The 21,337-nt window shown below is 39.6% G+C and overlaps 2 protein-coding genes across 2 annotated transcripts; one reads left to right on the forward strand and one right to left on the reverse strand.

Moving 5' to 3' along the window:
• Positions 1–621: 621 nt before the first annotated feature.
• micu2 (mitochondrial calcium uptake 2) lies at positions 622–12,746 on the forward strand. The gene is made up of 12 exons (XM_074671974.1): positions 622–884; positions 1,832–1,961; positions 2,182–2,213; positions 2,298–2,373; positions 2,477–2,524; positions 3,326–3,408; positions 4,326–4,373; positions 4,465–4,562; positions 9,180–9,351; positions 9,448–9,556; positions 9,646–9,803; positions 10,009–12,746. The coding sequence occupies exons 1-12, from the start codon at positions 687–689 to the stop codon at positions 10,108–10,110; spliced, it is 1,254 nt and encodes a 417-aa protein (XP_074528075.1). The 5' UTR covers positions 622–686; the 3' UTR covers positions 10,111–12,746.
• A 192-nt stretch (positions 12,747–12,938) lies between these two features.
• LOC141791462 (interferon regulatory factor 2-binding protein 1-like) lies at positions 12,939–18,984 on the reverse strand. The gene is made up of 2 exons (XM_074671973.1): positions 16,920–18,984; positions 12,939–13,642 (listed from the first exon to the last, which is right to left on the reverse strand). The coding sequence occupies exon 1, from the start codon at positions 18,718–18,720 to the stop codon at positions 16,945–16,947; it is 1,776 nt and encodes a 591-aa protein (XP_074528074.1). The 5' UTR covers positions 18,721–18,984; the 3' UTR covers positions 12,939–13,642; positions 16,920–16,944.
• Positions 18,985–21,337: the final 2,353 nt, after the last annotated feature.

Below are 21,337 nucleotides of genomic sequence, written 5' to 3' on the forward strand. Positions count from 1 at the left end.
AGTACATCACTAATCAAAGTCGTAACTTCTTTTTTTAATCTTTATGTACTGAATCCATGCTCAAACCACCATCTCTATATTCAATAGTATAATAATTAATACACCGTCACTCAAAGAACTAACCTGAACAGGTCTTCATAACTTCATACCTTAATTATGCACTACTGTCTTTAATTTTTGCGATTTAGATAAAGAAATATAAACACAAAAAACATAACCAACTTCTGTTTGATTTTATTGTATTTTTTTTTATTCATTTTGTTAGCACAAGTCTTTTATACTCTTCAGGTGTCCTTTTTAAAAACTGTTTTAAGAAGGAATACAAAAACGTTCTGTAACAGTGAATTTTATTTTTTCAAAAATGAAAAAAAAATGCAGCTTTGTTTTTATGTTTTTGTTTTGATTGCACCATTTTTCCATTATTATCTTTCTATTTCTTTCTTTTTTTTTTCTTTTTTTTTTTTTACTGCGTGGGTTTTCCTTTCACATGTGTTGCTGGTCCTTGTACAGTATATCCATACACTGTTTTAGAGCATACCATGCTGTACAGTGTACACTGTACGCTTGGCATCTAGTGCGTCACGTAACCACGTCTGGTATCTCTGGGTGCGGCTCTGCGCAGATGCAGTGCGCAGCTAAGGAAGCTGAGGAACTTTCTTACTTATCCAGTCCTAAAGCTTGTCAAAATGTCCAGGTGGGGAAGGGTCGCTACAGCTTTGAGGACTGCTCTGAGGGGTCCTCAATCTCTGAGGACTTTAGCTCTGCGCCGGGCTGTCGGACCGGGTGTTGTGGGCTCTTTGGTCGGAGCTGGAGCTTTCTATTATTATAAATATCATGCTAACAACAGGACTCTGCCCTTTGCTGTCTATGCCGAGCAGGAAAAAGTGAGTACACACCCAATAAAAACTCGAGTACATCGCTTTAAAGTGTCCCTTATGTCTGCCCGTATGAAAGTAATGTTTAATGTTTCTACACTTAACTTAAGCGGACACATACGTAGAAATGAAGGACATGAAAACTGAGGCTGAAGTTTATATTAACAAATTGCGCTCCCCAGCGGTCACTAACTGACACTCCAAGCAGAGATTAACTATGTTCGCTCCTATGTCACAGGAGCTGGGATTTGTTTGTTTTTACTTTACATTGGGTCGAAACGAGATAGTTTATTTATTTGACCTTTTGCGTAATTATTAGGTTTATTTTTGTCGTGTTAAATTCATTGGAAACTCTGAGTTTCTGAGATTATGAAGGTATTTAGGCAGGTAAGTGACCAGCGCACTTGTTACCTGCAGATACTCCACCTCCGTGATAAATGTTGATTATATTCAGAGCGCTGTCATCATACTTCTCGTTACCACCAGTTTACAAACTGACTTAAATATAGAGAATTAGGATTATCAATACAAGCCAAACTTTAACGTTATTACATGTTGAAACTACAAAGACTCTCCAAATGCTTGACTAAATGGTCGACTCATTTAGTTTTCTCATTTGCCGATGTCAAAGTGAATAAAGAGTGGGTCGTTTAATGGCTGATCATGTCAGTGTCAAGTTATTGTTTATCTATTTATTTTGTTGTTGGTTTTTTTTCCATTTATTATTTTTTCAAATTTTATGTATTGTTTTTTTGCATTTGACCAAAAAGTGGCAGGTAATATTTGTTTATTTTAATATAGTAGTAAACATTAACATCTATGGTGAGTTTTTTTTTTTATTGATTTTTTTATGGTTTAGTTGTTTCATATTTAAATTTTTCTTCTCCTGTTGAGTCAACAGTAATATGTGTTACCATGGTTCAGGCCTGATGGGTTTTTGACTTGTATTGTTAAAGGAAGCTCCGGCACCTCAGATGTCTGCCAGGAAGGTCCGTTTCAACCAGTTTGCCTCAGTGGTGTACGAGGGGGAGCCCTACATGACCCCCAGAGACTTCCTGTATTCCGTCATGCTGGAGAATGTGGACCGTAAGATGCACTTCTCTCATTGCCTTCATCTGCCAACAGTGCAGTGTTGAATCAGTCCGTCTGGCAAAGCATCCAAGCGCAGATCTACATGTGACAATTTTTTTAAATGCAATATGTGTTTATTTCTTGCACAGACAGCAACAAACTCCTCAACATTTAAATGTAGAATGTTGAAATGATAAACGAAGCAACAAATCTGTGTTTGTTTCCACTCATGTAGGAAAGCTGCAGAAGAGGATTTTAACAGAAAAGGTTTGTTTACAACATCATCTGTGTATCAAAGCTGGTTAAACTGTCATGTACAGTATGTTAATGTTGTCCTGTGTGTTTCTGCAGGAAGTTAACCAGATGTTGAAAGCAGCCTCTAAAGCTTGGCCGGGTAATGATCTGTTCAGGAACCTGGGAGATAACGGTGAGTCTGATGCCTTCCTAGTATTGCTAACAGTCTACACACAACATATACATATACAGACACGTGATTGGTTGACTTGCTTCATGCTTACTTTATATTCCAGGTCTGATATCCTACACAGAGTATCTCTTCCTGCTGACTATCCTGACCAGTAAGTGCAATTTACAAACCTTGTTTTGTGCTTCTCTCAGTTCCTTTGTACACCTGCCTGTTTCCCTACACTTGGGTAGAGTCTGCAGGATTTTCCCAAAAATATATAAGTGTCATCTTTTACAGAAGTAATCCTGCTTAATCATCTCCTGTGGGCCTCTGTAGATGTGTGTCAGTGTCTGTGTCTGCCTTAACCCTCTCCTCTTCCTGTATGTTGATGTTTTAATTGTTTCAGGACGTTTCTGGGCAAAGAGTAGACATGGCTACATCAGCCAATCACAGCGCGCTCAGTGTGCAAGTGACTTTGCGTGTCGATTAGCAAGTGGAATAAGCTATCCTGAGTGAATTGAAACGTCAAACAGATAAAGCTTTTTCTTTAACGAGGGTGAAGCTTGGCTTATTCACTTTTAGGCACTTTAAGAGCAGCTCTGGGCGAAGAGCGAGGTGAGTTGGCTTCTGCTAACCAGGTATGTGTCAAATACCTGTGATTAGCTTGTGCTAACATGCAAAGCCAGGTGCACGGCTCTCACGTCTCTACCATGTAGAAACCCGATACTGCAGATGGTTGCTGGGCTAGTGAGTGTGTGCATGTAGCTTTGGTAGGAGGTAGTGGGTGTGTGCTGCAGCTGGCACTGAGCCAAGGAGGAGGAGCCCAGTTTGAAGGTTGTGTTTAGCAAAAAGTAACACAAATTCCTGCAGACCCTACCTTTAAGGTTGAGAAATTTAATTCTTGCATTAATCATGATATTTTCTGTAGTATATGGATATATTACAGATAGCTAACAGTGCATTGTTGTTGCAGAGCCACGAACAGGATTTCATATTGCTTTCAAAATGCTTGATGTTGACGGCAACGAGCACGTGGACAAAAAGGAATTCCTGAAGGTAAGATGTTTGATGTATTTGAGTTTTTATTGGTAAGATTTCTTGAGTATAAGAGTGGTATTGAATGTTTAGTTTTGATGTAATCTTGAGAAACATGTTTCTGTACTGTACAAATGTGAATGTGTGTTTGAATTTGAAAACAATCCCACCTTTAACGCTGCCTGAAGCTGTGAAGCTGCCATGGTGGTAAGTACGACGGTTTTGAAGGTGAGGTGGAGCTGCACTGTTAGCTGCTGTAGTCTGTTTTCCATCTGTCATGTGTTTGCATCTCTGCAGCCTGACTCAGCCCCCCAGTGTAGTCCACTTATTTAGAGTCATGTGACCTTTCAGCCGGACTCTGCCTGAGTGATGACAGGAGAAATCCTCTGTGTGCTGAGATCAGGCCTTAGGCTGGTAGACTGCATGTTGGCACGCTACGATGCACCTTGTGTTTAAATGCTGTAACTTGGTGCACATGCCTCAAAACAAGAGTGCATGGGCTCTGGTCTGCTCAGGTGTTTGTTTATTATTGACATAGATGAAGACTGTATCTCCGATCTGATCGGTAAAATGCTCACCTTTAGTTCTGACATCTGTAATCTAAATCTAATCCCATTTATAAGAAAGGAGTGATGTGGTGAAAAGTGTAAATGGAAACAGAATTTGGTGGTTTTTATGGTTTAAAAACATTATTTAATTATCATGAGAACATCAATGGTGAAACTGTGAAATCAGTTTAAAAAGGGGGGTTCACAAGTCATCACATCATGTTTCTTTTTACATTTTAGACAGCGCCTTTAATTTCTTATAAGTGGGATTACAGTTAAGAGAGCAAAATTTTCAGATAACGTCTTAAAAAACTCTTGAAGAGGATTTATTTGCTATTCATTTTAAGATTGTTAACTTTAGTTTTAAAATAATGCTTTTCACTTCTGCAGCTGAAAAACATCATTGGTAAAAGACGGACTCCAAAGGATGGCACAGAGGTGAGCAAAAATATGTTCACAAGGTGCAAAATTTTACCCGTTTAATTTTCAGGACAGATTTCTTATTTGTGTATTTCCTGGATGTGTTCAGGTTCCAGCAGATGAAAAACACTGCGTGGACACAACACTGCAGGCCTACTTCTTTGGGAAGAGAGGAGAAAATAAACTGCAGTATAAGGAGTTCCACAGGTGAGTGAAAGCACCCAAGATGTTTTAAGAGCCATCATAACAAACTAATAAAGGTCAGAAATATGAACGAAGATTTAAAAATGTATTTACAGTTTTTCGCCATTGGGTTGGCTCATTTTTTGAAACAGAAATTACATTCTTAAAACCCCACGATCATTTGGTAAAACAGTCTTACAGTTCAGCACAACACCATAGCTCACCTGCAAAAGCTCATATCTCTCTCAAAACTTCTCACTCATACTTCAAAGCTTAATCCCTTTCCCATACAAAAAGTGAGTGCCACCAAAAATGCAAAGATCCTTCTCAATTGCTTTGGCTCATTTTTTGAAACAGACTGGACATCCTCAACACTCTTAGTGCTTTAGCTCAAAATAACCTGGATTGATCGGCATAACACCATAGATCACCTGTGGAAAGCTCATATCTCTACCAAAACAGTTCAATTAAGTGTCAAAAACAAATTTCTGTCTCCAAAACGCATCGTCCCTTTGGCTTTGTGTGAGCACTGCAAGTCAAAACTTTTAGATGTTTTGTCACTATGGTAGAGGATCATTTAAATATCCCTTTTGTCCACCTCTCAGTCTTAGCCCGGTCCTTCACTGACAAAGGTTACTGTACTCTTTTTTATTCTAGCTCACAGAATACAGTTATATCAATTATGTATAAAACTGGGTTAAAAAAAAGGGAAAAAAAAGATTTATGGTAAGAGCAGCCTCCAAGGTTTGACATCTCACATTGGACTCATACTGCTAAGGAAATTGTAACCTTTGTTATTCATACACATGAAGTAACTTCCATACATCAGGGTAAAAAGAAAATGTATAAATTAGGGCTGTCCTTTTAACGCGTTAATTAGATTAATTAATTACACCGCAGATTAACGCGTTATAAAAATTAACGCAGATTAATCTGGATCTCAAACCCGCGGGGCGTTCAAAGACGCACTTATTTTTAAATGTCTGGCATTTACAAACTGTGGCTGTTTTCGAATTCGCCTACTACATACTGCTTATGAAAGTAGTATGTAGTAGGCACTGCCTACTACATACTACTTCCATAAGCAGTATGTAGTATGACTGTTCAGTTGGGTTAATTTTTGTAGTATGCTACGCTGGTTTTCAGTTCAAAGAAACGGAAGTTGGCTACGGCTGACTTTTTTTCCAAAAAAAACTTAATTGAAAATGTACAAAATAAACAAACCACGAGTAACTTATCTGCAAATATATTTCCAGAGAGAGCATTTTATATTAACTTTCAGTGGTGGAGATGATGAGGATTTAAAGATAAAAAAGAAATGGCTCTTATTTTTTTATTCCTCTGCTACTCCGGTTGTTGTTGCTCTGCTCTTTGCCATTTTCACTTCTGATATGGGACCAGGCGCATTGCATTGTGGGTAACAGTAGGCGAAGCAGACTGGTCCAATGCATACTGTGGATTTTTCGCGATTCAGTACATCATCCGGGTGTTTTTCTCATACTACAACTCTGACATTTGTTCGCATAGTGCATACTGCATACTGCATACTGCATACTGCATACTCCATTTTGGTTGAATCAGTAGGCACTGCTAGTATAGTATGTGAATTCGAAAACGGCCCGTGTGTCCTACTTGGAAAAAGAGGTGTTCTCGTCAGATTTTCAAATTTCCGATGGTCCCTGAATGTATCACACGTGAAGTCAGCAACATGGTTTAAACCGGAGGGAGGGAAGCAAGAGTGATTTGTGACTGCCATCCACATCACATTTATTCACACGTCCTTTTTGAAAATCTGCAGAAAATCAACCGTTTGCTCTAGCTCAATTCTGTAAAAAACAGATAATTCTACACTCTTTACTGCATTGAACAAGCCCTGAATCCTTCCTGGTGTCATGTTTCAGCTTGGGGCTGCTCTGCACCAATGAGCAACAGTTTGTGTGGTTAGAGCATGTTAAACTGAAAATACTTCACTTTTCTTTGATCCAAGACTTGAAAAAAGTGTTTTGTACATAGTTTCTCACAGTTTTTAGCCTTTAGCCCTGGTTCTCCTGACCTCATAGAAGTATAGAAGTTCATATTGCAGTGAAAATTGAGTCAACACTGAGTAAAAATGTGACAGAAGCAAAAACCGTCCTAAAAATCAAATCAGCTCATCTTAGGTGCAGGAGTGTGTAGATTTTGTAAAGATAGAACCATAACACTTTTTTCATGTGTTCCTTATGCCTCAGGGTACCTAAAAATGTATTGTATATATTCCCACCTTATTTTTAAATGTTTTTTTCAATGTCTTTTAATGTAATTTTAATGTCCTGGAATTCAAATTCTTTATTTTGGGACCTTAAGCAGATATGAGATTAAAATGCAATTAATTAGATTAATTAATTACAAATCCTGTAATTAATTAGATTAACTTTTTTAATCGCCTGACAGCACTAGTATAAATCCCCAAATACTGTAATATAAACACGTAAACAAAAAACACGGAAAATCATATGTAGCCTTCAGTCCTGTCAATAAAGCAGGAGTTTCACAACTAACGCTTTTTCACTGGTCACTGTCCCCACCCTCCCTCTCCTGACCAATCACACACTGCCATCTGTCTGACCACAGATTCTTATTCACATCACAGCGTATTTTCACAATCATAGACAGAACCTGTCATCTGGACCTCTGAGATGTGTAAAACTCCTCTTTTGAGTTCTCATTTCACCTGACTTTTGATTTACCAATTTATCAAATGTTCCAAGACTATTATATATGGTGTTCATGTTATGAGATGGAGAATGAACCATCAGTTTAGATCAATGAGATGTATTCAAAAGCATTTGCAGTTTGATAAAATTGATGAGAAATTCAATTATGTTGTGAACAATTGCCGAGTATTTTGGAGGTTTGTCCATGTTATTTTGAGAATGTAATTTCTGTTTCAAGAAATGAGCCAAACAAATGAAGAAAAACTGTAACCTACATTACTCCTAATATAATCAAAAAACACCTTTGAAAAAATTAGAATGAGAATACATTTAAAGTTGTAAATCCACGTTTGTCTTACATAATTAGGTATTTGACTGTAACACCTGCTCCTCTCTGGTAAGGTCTTGTTTAAAAATCAAAAACCAGCAGCTGAAGTGTCCTCTTCGATGATCATGATTAAGGACCCACCAGGGTGCCCTTCCAGTGGAAAGAGGGTGATGTAGTGCACTAATGGGTGCCCTAAAGAGGCGTGTAGTGCTCCCCAAGGCGCCATAAGTGCAAAATTAGTTGGTCTCTGCGTGCCTCGTGGTGGTTATATGGTTAATGGCCCTGAGTGTATTTTAATTACAGAGGTTCAGTGAAATGTTCAAATCTAAGATTTTCTTTGTCATCAACAGTTTAAAAACTGCAGAAAATCATGTAATGGTTAATTCAGTTTTCCTTTTGATCGCCACAACTTGTGTCTATGATATAAGAAATAAAAGAAATAAAATAACACGTACTCACAAATTTGCAGTTAGGTTTAAACAGATGGTCAGCATTTTAGCCTCAGCGTCTTCATCTTCAGAGTTTAGGAGAGACTGTATTTAATGAAAGGCTGGAGTTTGCAACTGGTGGTTTAAGGCAAGACGTTCACGCCCTGTAACATTCCCTTTTCACTAAAAAAAGCATAAAAGTGTGTGACCTTTTGAAACAGTGTGATGTCATAAAATCACACACTGGGACACTGATATTTACATCTGTGGATTCACAGTGTATGGGCAAGGTGACGAAAATCTCCCTCTTCACACAGACTTTCTAAAAAGCTTTAATCATCAGTTAAAGCTGGGTACTTTGGAGTTTAAGTTGATGTGGTTTTGTAGTTAGCTTCAGGATGCTAATCTTAGCACATCAGAAACATAAGAATTTCCCCTTTTGTCACATTGCAGTGCATCTTTTCTCTTTGCTGATCTTGTCCTGTACATGATTCTTATTTTCTTCTTACAGTTTAACATAAATATAACTGTATTTGGAAACGTTAAAAATGCCTCTTTTTCTGTGCAGTATATATCATCTCATTTTTATGGAATAACTGCAGAAGAACCATTCTCATCACTGAGGGTCTTGCTAACATTTTAAGCTCTCAAAGAGACACATTAGTATTCATTTCAGTCACAGTGTGTGCTAAAAACTTCTCACATGAGCTTTAAGGATGTCTTCAAGTCAAACCAAACAGTGTCTGTGGTGGTGGTGGTCAGTCACAACACAAACTGTTTTCAGCTCTTTCTCTACAAAGGGGGGCATCATTTACAAAAAAAAAACACCACGCAGTGTAAAAAGAAGACTTTAAACTTTACAGAAAAGATGAAAATGTTGACTAAAGGACACTACAAAAATTCAAACTTTTCAAGTACTTTTGTCTCATTTCAAGTCAGAAATATCTCATCGTGTTGTAATGAAAAGCTTTAAAGTATTTGTTTTATTTTGACAGTTTAGTTGTCAAAAGTTAATCTTAAAACACAGAAAGCCAGCTTTAAACAGCCGGTGATTTGCCGTCTGCTGGTCATGAGTGAGACTGCAGATAGAAATCACTTTGTATGTAAAACATAAATTCTTTGAAGCTGTAATTTGTTTTGGACCAGTGTTGTTGTGATCATGCTGATCTAATAAATGTCTCTTGTGAGCCAGGTTCATGGAGGACCTGCAGGCTGAAGTCCAGGAGATGGAGTTCCTGCAGTTCTCCAAAGGCATGGACACCATGAGGAGGGAGGACTTTGCAGAGTGGCTGCTGCACTACACCAACGAAGAAGACAACGAGGTGTACTGGGAGAACATGAGGAAGAAGATCCCCGCTGGACAGGTGCACAAACTTTGAGCAGAATGCACAGAGAAACAAAGCGATCAAAGCATCCTGTTAGAAAGTTGAAATGTATGTTTTTATGTTTTGTTGTTGCAGAGTATCACATTTGATGAGTTTAAGGCTTTCTGTCTCTTCACCAACAATCTGGAGGATTTTGCCTTCATGATGAAAATGGTGACTGAATCCCACCGTCCTGTCGGCATGGGTAAATAATAAACTCTCAGTTTATTTGACAGATTATGTCTTGGCACTGTAAACAGTATGTGACTTTTATTTTCCTCCCTCTGGCTGCAGCTCAGTTCAAGCGAGCGGTGAGGATCGCCACAGGCCACGATCTGTCTGAGAACGTTTTGGACACCGTGTTCAAACTCTTTGACATGGACGGAGACAACTGCCTGAGCCATAAGGAGTTTATTGGTGTGATGAAAGACAGAGTGCTGCGAGGCCTGAAGGTTAGTGTAGTTCACGAACAACAACACCTTTTTCTATGACTGTAACTTGTCACTGGGAACACATGCTCTGAGTTTCAGACTGCACAACAGGTTAAAACACTGAACACTCAGGAAATGTGCGTTAGGGGCTGGATTTCAGAGTTTTATCAGACATTTGTACTACAGGTAAAAATGTTGATCAAAGATTTTCTTCTCTCATCCTCAGGTGCAGCCTCAGAACGGCTTCTCTGGATACTGGAAGTGTGTGAAGAGAGAGACCTTGAAGGGTGCTCGAGAGGCCCTGGGAGACATTGGGTGCCCCATCTAAACTACAGCATCATAACCATGAGAGTGGTGTGAAAACATTTAAAATATAACCACATGTACAGAGAAAAGGATTTATACCACTATATTATATATAAACGATATGTGTGTGTGTTGTCATTAGCCTCAGAGCCGTGGGGTGTTGGGTTGTGGTGTCTGGTTTACTTTACATTTTTTACTTTTTAATGCCATGTGCCTGATCAAACCATACACTTTACATCCAGAATAAAGAGTTTGACTGACTTTATAACTGATTAAGAGGGATTTAAATCTTGTTCTGTGCAATCAAAAATAGTGTTGAGGTTTCTTTTTTAAGAGTTCAGCTCAGATCAGTGGTGAACTGCAGATTCTGCTCAGTGCCAGAAGAAATTACAGAGTAGAAACAAAAAGGGTGAAATGTTTTGAAAATGTCTCCTCCCTCTTTTAAGCCATGCGTTTAATTTAAGAGTCTTTACAGGCTTATATTCAAACCTCTGGATCTTGGGGAGGCTGGCTTGTGCCAGGGTGACATAAAGTATGTGTAAAATGCATTGAACTACTTTTTTTTCTCTACAGCCACTACTGTTAGATAACTACTAGCATCAAAACATCACTGGCTTAAAAAGCCTCAGGTTGTGGTCACATTGTGACCTCTGTTTAGTTAAAAAAGCCAATGTGGACATACAGCAAACTGCAGTTCTTCTAGAGTCCACTAGAGGCCAAAGAATCCCCATATTAACTCCTGTTAAAATGCAACTCTACAGCAGTTTAACAAGTTAAAGGTGTTAGGCCATGTCCACACATAGGATGTTTGGGAAACCGCATATTAGGGATAGACCATTTATCGGCCAGGCCAATTATTTAGGGCTGGTAATTGACATTTTGAGGTATATTGGCATGAGCCTTTTTTCCAGTCAGACGGCCAATAAGACACAAATTTAAAACTGTGTTGTTGCAGCTCTGATGTAGCTGCTCCGCTGTCTGCAGTCACTACTCAGTCCCCAGCACTGTCCCACCCACAGTACCATCTAATTGGTACAAGCAGAGCCATGGCTTGGGAAAGAGCCAATCAGCAGTGCAGTTATTACAGTTATTGCAGTTACTTTGAAATTTTGGAAAACTTTATTTACTGTTGAAAACAGAAGCTATTTTTTTTTTTTAAGTTTTCATTTAACTTTATAAAACATGCTGCTAAGCCTGGGAGCTCTTTAATAAACTCATGCTTAAAGGTGTTTATATAAAGTTTTGTGTGGGAGTTTGTATTGTTCAAAATTTTGACACCAATATTTGCACTTTGACTGATTAATATCAGCTTCAAATATCGGTTATCAGTCTCCTTGACTACAAAAAAATTGGTATCAGGATTTGCCCGGAAAAAATTATCGGTCTATCTCTACCGCATATATCTTTATACATTTACGCCCGTCAACCACACGAAACTGCAGCTTTATGTCACAAAAATATAATGTTTTCTGAAAACTCCAGTCAAAGTTAAGATTTTACAAAACTCTGGTTTCATGGTTTCATGTGGACGCCAGTAAACAAAGTTTTTCGGTTCTTAGCTGAATGACGGGGGCTCATTCTGATTGGCTGGCACATTGTCTGGAAAACACTGCCAAATATGGGTTTTGTGGCATGCTTCAAACCGCACTTATGGGTATATTTACCTGCTGCATGTGGACTGAAGTACTTTTAAAAACAAATGGGAGGGAGATATTCATTTTTGAAAACACCCAGCTACATGTGGACAAGGCCTTAATCTGAGTCAATTTCTTTACTTGACACTTACAGGGGTAAGGTTTTATGGATTATTGACCGTGACTTTAAGCCTAAAACTTTTACATACATTTCCATAATTAAGGGTGCAGTTTAGACCAGCACTTGTGCTTTAAAGTTGGTTGGAACAAAAAGTTTTTAATATGCTGCAAAGATTAGACTGACAAGGGTATTCACTTAGATTGGATTGTGGCTGCTATTTGCACCAGTATTTGCCCCTGCAATCTGCTCTGTCTCAGTACTCAACAAATTGTGCTAATGATATTCAAGCTCATGTAAGACCCACCAAGTTCTGCAGCTCTGATCAGCTCGATCAAGTTTTTGCACCTGCCTGAGATGAGCTGCTGCTTTCTCCACTGTGCTGGGCAGAGCTGCGCTGTGAGCTCCTATCCTGATCGCACTAAACTCTCTCAGAGTTTAAGATGAGCTGAATGGAAACAGTGAGAGTTGACTTACGACAGATGTAAATGACGTAAACAGTATGGTATCTGTATTTCTGTTGTGTCTTGAGATAACGTTTGTTGTGAATTAGTGATATACTGGATAAAGAAAAACAAACCAATATGTTTCCCACTGACGTTAGACTTCACAACACCTCTGCAGAAAGCAATGAATGATGTCACAGAGGCTGCATCTGTATTTTAAACAGTCTACGGCTGGGCTGAGCTGTTTACATAAACCTTAACAACATTTCTGGGTTGAAATCACTTCTTACTTTGCATTAAAGCAGCTGAACATGTTTAGTTCTGCTCTCTGCACACTTTGTAGCTTTAAGCAGTGTTTGATTACGAGGTTGATTCTGTGCCTATAAAAAGCTTCAAACTCATCTAAAACATGGTTTGTTTTTTCATATTTCTGTGCAGATATTTATCTAATAAAGTTTTATAAAAAGTTTGGATCATGGGCTGAGTGTTTCTGTCCCCAGAATAAACTCGACGTGATAACTATTTAGTCATTTATTGTAGAATTGACCTGTTCAGATCACATGAGTATGTGGGTTAACCATTGAAGATTGTGATGCTAATTATCTTTACCATACATATAATTCAAAAAGTAAATAGACAAAAACAAGCTTACGTCTGTGATAGATGAACAAATTAGTGACTGATGCCAAAGTTATCAGTGAGTACAGCATACACAGCTACAATACAATAAACTTACATTGAGCATGAAGCCATCTTTGGTCTTCTTATCACTATAAACAAATACATATAAATTTTGTATTGTATCAAAAATAGAAATTACATAGCCATATTGAAAGTAAATTCACATTTTTGACATACAATATAAGGAGATTACCTAAGAGACATACTGTGGGATTACATTTTTACTCCTTGGCGTTAAGGACCCGATGGTTTCTGCCACATTTTGAACATTCATTTGTTTTTTTGAAGAATTGCATCTATCTTTTAATCGCTGTCATCCATCTGTAGTATGCAACAAATAGAACAAAAAACAACACAAATGAAAGACAAAAGAGATTGTCGTTTTTGAAAACAAAGCGTGTGCTTTCTATCCTGGGCTTCAAAGTTTTGGTCAGGACTTAACATTCGGTGGTGAAGTCGCAGCCCTGACAGACAGACAGACAGACGGGCAGACGGACGTGTCCCTCTGCTCAGAGTGAGCCTGTTTGTGTCTTTAGGTTCTGTGTTTGTGTCGCTGTCCTCCTCCTCCTCCTCCTGGTACAGAGTTTTTCTGCTCACAGAGGCACACATCATGAGCTGCAGACAAAGTGGACCTCTGCTGACATATAGGGAAGTGCTTTCAAAGTGTTTGATCCACTGTGGGGACAGAGAGGAGACATAGTGTAAGGGTTAGTGAGCATTTTAACAGCAAGCTGACATTTGGTTTCTTTTCATTCTGAGCAATGGTGTTAAGACTGACTTTCATTACTCCTGAAAGGTTGTTACTGTTACTATTTTATTATTCTTGATAATGCACCTGTCAGGCAAGTCTGACCTGTCTTTTTATCTTAAGGGCATATTGCTTAAGCTCAGCTAAAGCTGGTATTGTACAGGGAAACTACAGACAAACAAAAAGAAAACATAAGCTTAAGTGCTATTTAGTGCTCAATTTCAAAATTTGTCCTCATATTCAAGACATATAGTCTTTTTCTCTCCTATTTTTTTACTAAATCCCTCCACATCTGACTTCAACCCAACACATCCTACCTTAAACCTTCACACTAAACTTTGTTTCCTGATATTTTAGATTCACTCTGCATCATTCAGGTTTCATTGTTCACACATTGGCGATAGTTCACATTTTTACTGAAAGAGGGGTCACTACACTTTTCCACATTTTAAATATAAATTTAAAGTCATGTGAGGCCATCACATAACTTGTTCATAGCATGTTGGAGGGGTGGGCCTCAAACACTGAGGTCTGTTCATAGCTCTGCCCTCTGCAGGCCAGGGAAGGGGGTTTGTGTAGCCGAGACAAGTAGAGACAGGTAAAGACAGCTACTAAAACAAAGTGTTTCAGAAAAAGGCTGAAATAAGGGTTTTCTGAAACTCCAGTGTGAAAAAAAAAAAAAAAACGTTAAAAATCAAAGACAAGTTCAAAAACCTGTGACAAGGGCTGGTCGATTGTGCCAAAACTCAAAATCATGATTAACCGAACCTCCTGCTTTGTTTTGAGCTGATTCACCATGATCCCACTCTCAACTCAATTTATTCTGTAATTATGAATCAAGTAACTAAAATTAACATGAACAGATGATCAATTGGGGGTTATTTATCAAAACACTGGAATAGAAAACACACATCAGCTCGAATAGTAAAATGTTCTTTGGACAAAACTAATTTAGAAAAGATTGTGGATTAATACGCTCCCCTGATCATCTCTCCATTCACCAAAAAAAAAAAAAAAAAAAGTGGCCTTTAAAGGACAAAAAGCTCCTGTGATGTTTGATGAATAGGATTCTCCATTAGAACATTTTTTTAATCAAACAAAAATGTATCAACACACACACTGTTTTGCACAAACTGTCTTTTTTTTTATTTGCGCAATTGTGTGGCGACTCATGGAGTTTTGAAGTATTTCTTTTTCTACAAGACAAACTTTGAGGGTCAGCCTCTGATTTCTACACAGCAATTTAACCATCTACCTGTCAAAGTTAAGTTCTTATCATTAATTTCATTTAAGTTACAAAAATTTTGTTTAAATTTAACATTTTAGTACCTGACTTTTCACATTATTATGCAAATAAAGAAGAAAAAAAAATCAAAACTTTTTTTATAGGTTCAGATGAGTGGACACAGTTTGGATTTCTTAGGTCTGAATTTGAGTTTTTCTGCATAAATATTGAGAAATCTGCCACAAACTGTTTTCTTTGAAAATTGGCTTTTTTAGGCTGATCGTCAGCAAAGTTTTGCTGCAGTGCTAAATACATACTAGGGCTGGGACGATGTGCTATCCTTGGGACTCGATTCCACTATGAATGAAGAAAAATGAGGAATTTGAATTCGAAAAAACAAAAAAACAAAAAAAAAGGGATTTTGAAAAAGAATCTCAATTTGGTTATTGTCAAACAAAAAATCCAGACATTCATTTTTAATACATACTGGTATATAAAGCCCTTAAAGTAGACTGAGGCTAACTCACAAAGTTTGTTAATTCAACCAAATGTATCAGTTATTTCTAGGGATGCATGATATTATCTGCACAATACCGTTCGTAACTATTATTGCCTAAAAACTGAAACACCAGACATCGGCCAACACACAAACTGATTAATAATGTTCTGGTGCTTACTTTATCAGATGCCCTATCTTGGTGCCATGATCTGAAGCTGCTGCTTATATGTTTTGTATTTCTTGATTGTTTGCACACCGGCTCTCGGTTACTCATTGTTTGTAGCACATAGAGTTGTGCTGTGAAGACAGAGCCCACCTGTTTTTTATGTTCTTATTAAGGACTGAAGCTGCAGATATTTTTGCACCTTCTGTGATTTTGTTTGCATAGTGCAGATTGAGTAGTCTGATATTTGGCCCCTGTTTTGAGTTACATTTTTCAGCAATCGTCTTTAACGTGCATGCAGCTGACTAATTTAGGCACATTTACTGTCAAAGAGTGAGACGTTTAATTTGGGTTTAATAGCTGTACAGCTGCACTAGTCACATGTTCCCTGTGAAAAGGGGTTAGGTTTACTGACGCAAGTGTGAAATTGGCCAAATTTTCCCTGGTTTGTTTGAAAGAGATTGTTGTAAACAAATGTGCATTTTTAAGTATTTTTCTTATTTTGCACAAAAAATGAATACCAACATGACAAATGTGGCAAGAGTATACACCATAATACTGTAAACTACTTCCAATATAGAAGAGAGTTAATGATCTCTGCAATTAGGTGTGCAAACCAAAATGTCAATATCAGTAATCGACTAAATGACTTGTAAAATATCAGCCTATATGGGATATCAGCAAAAAATCCAATATCTTAACCCAAGTTATTTTTTTCTGAGAAATGAAAACATGATAAAAAACAAATATTTTGTTATATTTCACCATGCTGAGAAAATGAATAGCATGAGAAGAGAAAAATTGGGAACCTATGTGTAGCTTAAACTGTCATAAATTTTGATATGTATATTTCTTATGATTACAAGGATTTGAGGAAAAGGTAAACAATCTATCTTAGCAATACTAAGGACAAGAAGCTGCTTCAATTTATAATAAGTATGATCCTGGGACCCCCTTAAACTAAATGCTGCATCTCAACCGTCTTTCCTTCATAAATTCACATTCCTTCATTTGTCAAGTTATCTCTGCAAACATCCAGACATCTCTCTTTCTTCACTCTGCTGCTCATCACTTAATGTCTCAATGAATCAAAGTGCACATTTGTCACTTGTTTGTCTACTCTGAGCTGCCGTAGAAATGGAGATGCAAGATGGCAGCATCTGTAGAAGAAAACCTGCTCCTCTGTAGACATAAAAACTCATTTAGAGTGTAAAATCTTTGTTATATTGTTACCAAAAAACATTGATTATTGTGTTCCATCTCCATCGCTGTAGATTAATTTGAGGAAAACATCTAATGAGTCAGCTGCTCTCTTACCATTCACCACATGAGGATGGAGACGTCAAGGGTCACTCTCCTTCTTTACTGTCACGTCTCCGTCTCCGGCCAGGATGGTGGAGATCTCTCCCTGCATGAAGGCCCAAGGCACGGTGGATCCAGCCAGGGGACAGCGCTCTCCGCTAGGGCAGTACACCTCCCCGCCCGGGCCCTGGCTGCGGATGAACCCTCGGGTGCAGGGGAAGCAGAACTTGTGGTGGGGGACAGATGGACACTGGACAAAGTGGGTGTCCTCCAGGCGCTCTCTGCAGAGGGTGCAGCACAGCAGCGTGCCCTGACCGCTGCTGGAGGACTCTCCAGCGCTGGTGTTACTGCTCTGCCCCACTGTGCTCAGACTCATGGCTGACTGGGAGACTGAGGTGGAGGCGGTGGAGGGGCTGCTGCTGGTGGGGTGCCCAGCTGAAGAGGAGTGGGCTGTGGACATGCTGGGGCTGTCTCTGGCCATCTGGCTGGAGCTCAGGCTGTCTGCGACGCCCATGAGAGCTGAGATGGGTGAGGGCTGGCTGTGCAGACGGGGTGGACCCTCTGGAGGGGCAGCCATACCCGGGAGGGGCTCCATGCCTGAGTAAGGACCCCTGGGCCACGGCTCTCTGGAAGGATGATCAGGTCTGCCTTCACTTTCTCCATTCTCAGAACCCGGTGAAGCTTTGCGGCGTCGAGCAGCACCCTTTGCCGGTCCAGGGCGTCCAGCAGCCACCATGGGCAGCCCTGCATCCGGCTGGGGGAGGACCTCAGGAATGGGTGGCTCCTTGAACATCCGGACACCATCATTCAAGAGCTCAGAGAGCCCTCGCCAGTCCCCTGAGCCTGGCCTCTTCTCATACTCCACATAGCGAAGCCCAGAGTTCACCACTTTACCTGCGTCTTTGGCCGAGTCTCGGAACATTTGCCTGACCAGATCTGGGACTCCTGAGAAGATCATCCCAGAGCCGGCAGGGTACTCCACAAAGACCTTCAGCTCAAACTCTGGGGTGCTGCTGGCATCAAACGCCAGGACCCGACCAATCAGATTATGGTCTTTCCTGAAGCGGACGTTGAAGGGGACACAGCTGCTGAGAGCTAAAAGAACATCCCGGACTGCTTTGGGACGGTTGGGCCAGCCCTCAACCCTGCTGCGAGCCACCTCGTTGAGTTCAGCCATCACCTCATTGTTCCTCCACACTGCAGGGTCTATGCCCACCAGAGCTGAGGTGCTGGCTCCCACACCCAGAGACACTGCCTGTCTTCTGCCAGCCTCACCCATTATAGGGCCAGCTGAAACTGCAATAGGTGTGGCCCCTGCCCTGGAGCCTGATAGTGGGGCTAACAGGCCATGTGGGGCTGCTACTAACCCCTGAGCTATCAACGCGTGAGATATGGTGCCGTGGAGATTGGGAACTGCTCCAACCACAGCCCTCCGTGTGTTCGGGCTCTGTCTGCTGCCCTCCGACAGAGCCACATCTTCAGCTCTGTGCAGCCCGTTGGGGAGGCGAGAGGTTACCCCATACTCACCCCTCCCCCTCTCTATACGCTCTGTATGCTGCCGACCCGCTTCAATGGGCCCCGCAGAGCTGGGTTTCCCCTGCGGAGGACCGGGGGACCTCCCGTCTAAAACCCCGTGTGTGCTCTTCAGCTGCCTGGCAGTTTCGATGAGGAGCTCTATCCTGTCCGCGCCGTCGTAGTTCACACATCCCCGGCAGACTGCTTCGCTGAACTCCCACAGCATGGCCCAGGGCATCTTGGGCAGATCGCAGAGGTAGCACCATTGCCGTCTAGAGGAGGACTGCGAGGCGGAGGACATGTTGTTTACAGGCCGCGACCAAACTTTCTTCGGAGGCCTGCACGCTTCGGTCAACGGTTTTCACTTATACCTCAGATCTCGGACGGCTCTCGCGACATTACGCGCATTCTAAGATAAAAATTAAGCGAAAACTTATCAGGAAAAGCGACTGAAAACTGCAGCTTTTGAAAGTTAGCGATGTCTTCTTTCTCGATTTGTTCGTGTCGGTCTGTGTGGAAGGAAGTAAAATGTCATAAGACACCGGAAACACCTACGCGCCCGAGCCCCAAGACGTCATGGGAGTTGTAGTTTTATTCCAAAGTGTCTCAATCTCATGTTTCTGCAACACAAATAATACAACCAAATATGAACAATTTGAAAGACTCACTATGCGACCATCAGTCAGAGAATAAGAGAGAATTACGTCCTGTGTACAAATGAAGGTACGTAAACGCATTCTCATTTTTTTTTTGCTTGAAATGTTCTTTTATTTTAAAGAAGATAAAAGCATGTTCATTCTCAAAAAGACAAAAAACTAACTTCACAGAGATGATTTTTAGCACCATGTTGTTCACTTATTTTGTCAACATGATTCAACCAATGTAATCCACCAGATCATAAAGTGATCCCTGTCAAAGATGTTGTTTTGTACCTTTTGTATCTAGTTTTGCATTCACACTATTGACTATCTAAATTTGAGTACAAAGGAAAGCTAAGGAGGGCAAATGATGTCGGGGTCATTGTTCCCACCATATGGAAGCCTGAAATAGACACATAGGCTATTTTTTGTATTTTTATTTACTTATTTATTTATTGTATTTTTTTTACTCCATTTTTCGAATTGATACCAGATGATTCCAGGTGAGCACAGCTCATAACCCCAGAGTGTGGAAGGCGCAGAACGAAAGTATTATTTTGGGGACATGATGACTACCTGTTAAATACTTGATTCTACTTGGTCAAAAACTTACAACAAAGGAGATTCACTCTCAACACCAACACCAAATCTGTCTGTGCTTATCTAGCAACAACATCAGTGTCCCTCTAATGCTGGTATTTTTCAGCCACTAAGTAATAACAGTAAGCGAGCACAGATGTAATGGCAGCTTGAGTCATGACAGGACCCAAACCATCTCTGATGGAGAACATTAGGGTGACATCCTGTTCTGTAGTCCAGACCACAGCAGCAAAACTGGTGAAAGACTCTAGGCTGCTGAATGATGATAGTAGCAGCAATGTGATTAAATTACAATCATTTTGGTGTTGGGTTTGGATAAACCTTTATTTTTTTTTTTTCAAATCAGCAAAGTCATATTTAAATCAGATCAGATTAGTTTGTAGCCAGGTAATATGTTAAAGTGTATATGGTAAACTTGTTGTTGTGCAAACTAGAGCCCCTTCAAGGTGAGACTGTCACAATTCACACAGGGTCTTGTTCATCCAGGTACAAATCTAGTGCAGACATCGTCTTACTGAGCTGACCTTATAGGATTACAGTTTAAGCAAAGAAAATGTAATACAAGTTTAGTTTGAGATCAAAGGTTTGAAAACAATCTGTATTTACTTTACTTTACTGTACTTAAGACAGGGCAACCTGTGGCTCTGGAGCCCCATGCAGCTCCTCCGTTGCAGTGGCCCCTTGTAGCTTTAAAAAATACTATTGAAACAAAAAAATTATAATAATTTTGATAATTAGTGAAGTTGACATGAAATACAATCATAGTTTAACATTTTGTTGAATAAAGTATCAATCACATCTTGCAATAAAGCCTGCCACTGCTCTGCTTCACCTCTTTCCTTGGGCCTGAAGCTAACCTCAAGTTTTACACCCCTAGTAAGACAACTACATCAACAGAAAGACAAATCTAGAAGAAAATAGATATTTTAATTCTGTGAATGGATTAATTTACCTGCCGACATACCAGCTTAATATACATGCTTGATATGTGGCAAGAAATTGGCAAAACAAAACAAAAACAACAAAAAATTGAGTGACATTATCAATATGTTATCAAATTCAAATGCATTTTTTATTTTGTAGTTCTAAAATTTCACAGATTCAAAAACTTCCTGTTTAGATATTTTTCAACGTATTTTAACTATGTATGGAATTTTATACACTATGTTCTTTATTGTGAAGGAAACAAAGATTTTGTGGTTCCAGAATTACTTTAATGCAGGCGACATTAGGCAAATTGGCTCCTCTGATAGTAAAGGCTGCAGACCCCCGATTTAAGACTACCCATACGGAGCTTTGTGCTGACTCACCCGTATCTAAAGAACACATTTAAAATTTTTGTCAAACTTTATTCCTAATATCTATCATTTCAAATATTAAATCTTTCATTAATTATATATTTTGTGATTTCTTTCATATTTCTGGACCCTTCTCTTTCAATCTAGCCCTATAGATCTCTATATCCATCAATTGAAGATGTGGAGAGAAACAAGGGTAAACAAAGAGGCTGTGCGTTTGGTAAGCAGGTATGAATAAGATGGCTGGTGTTTTGTAATGTAAGTAATTTAGAGTAGTCTAATCTCATGTCCTTACAAGTGTCACACGCCCAGAGAGGCATCTTCCATTTATGCAGTCATATCGAAACAGAGAACTTCATTTAAGGACAAATCAGAAAATCCA

Source organism: Halichoeres trimaculatus, unplaced genomic scaffold, assembly GCF_033239565.1.
Source record: "Halichoeres trimaculatus isolate MK-OKI-2021-1 unplaced genomic scaffold, fHalTri1.1 fHalTri1_scaffold_6, whole genome shotgun sequence".
Classification (NCBI taxonomy): domain Eukaryota; kingdom Metazoa; phylum Chordata; class Actinopteri; order Labriformes; family Labridae; genus Halichoeres; species Halichoeres trimaculatus.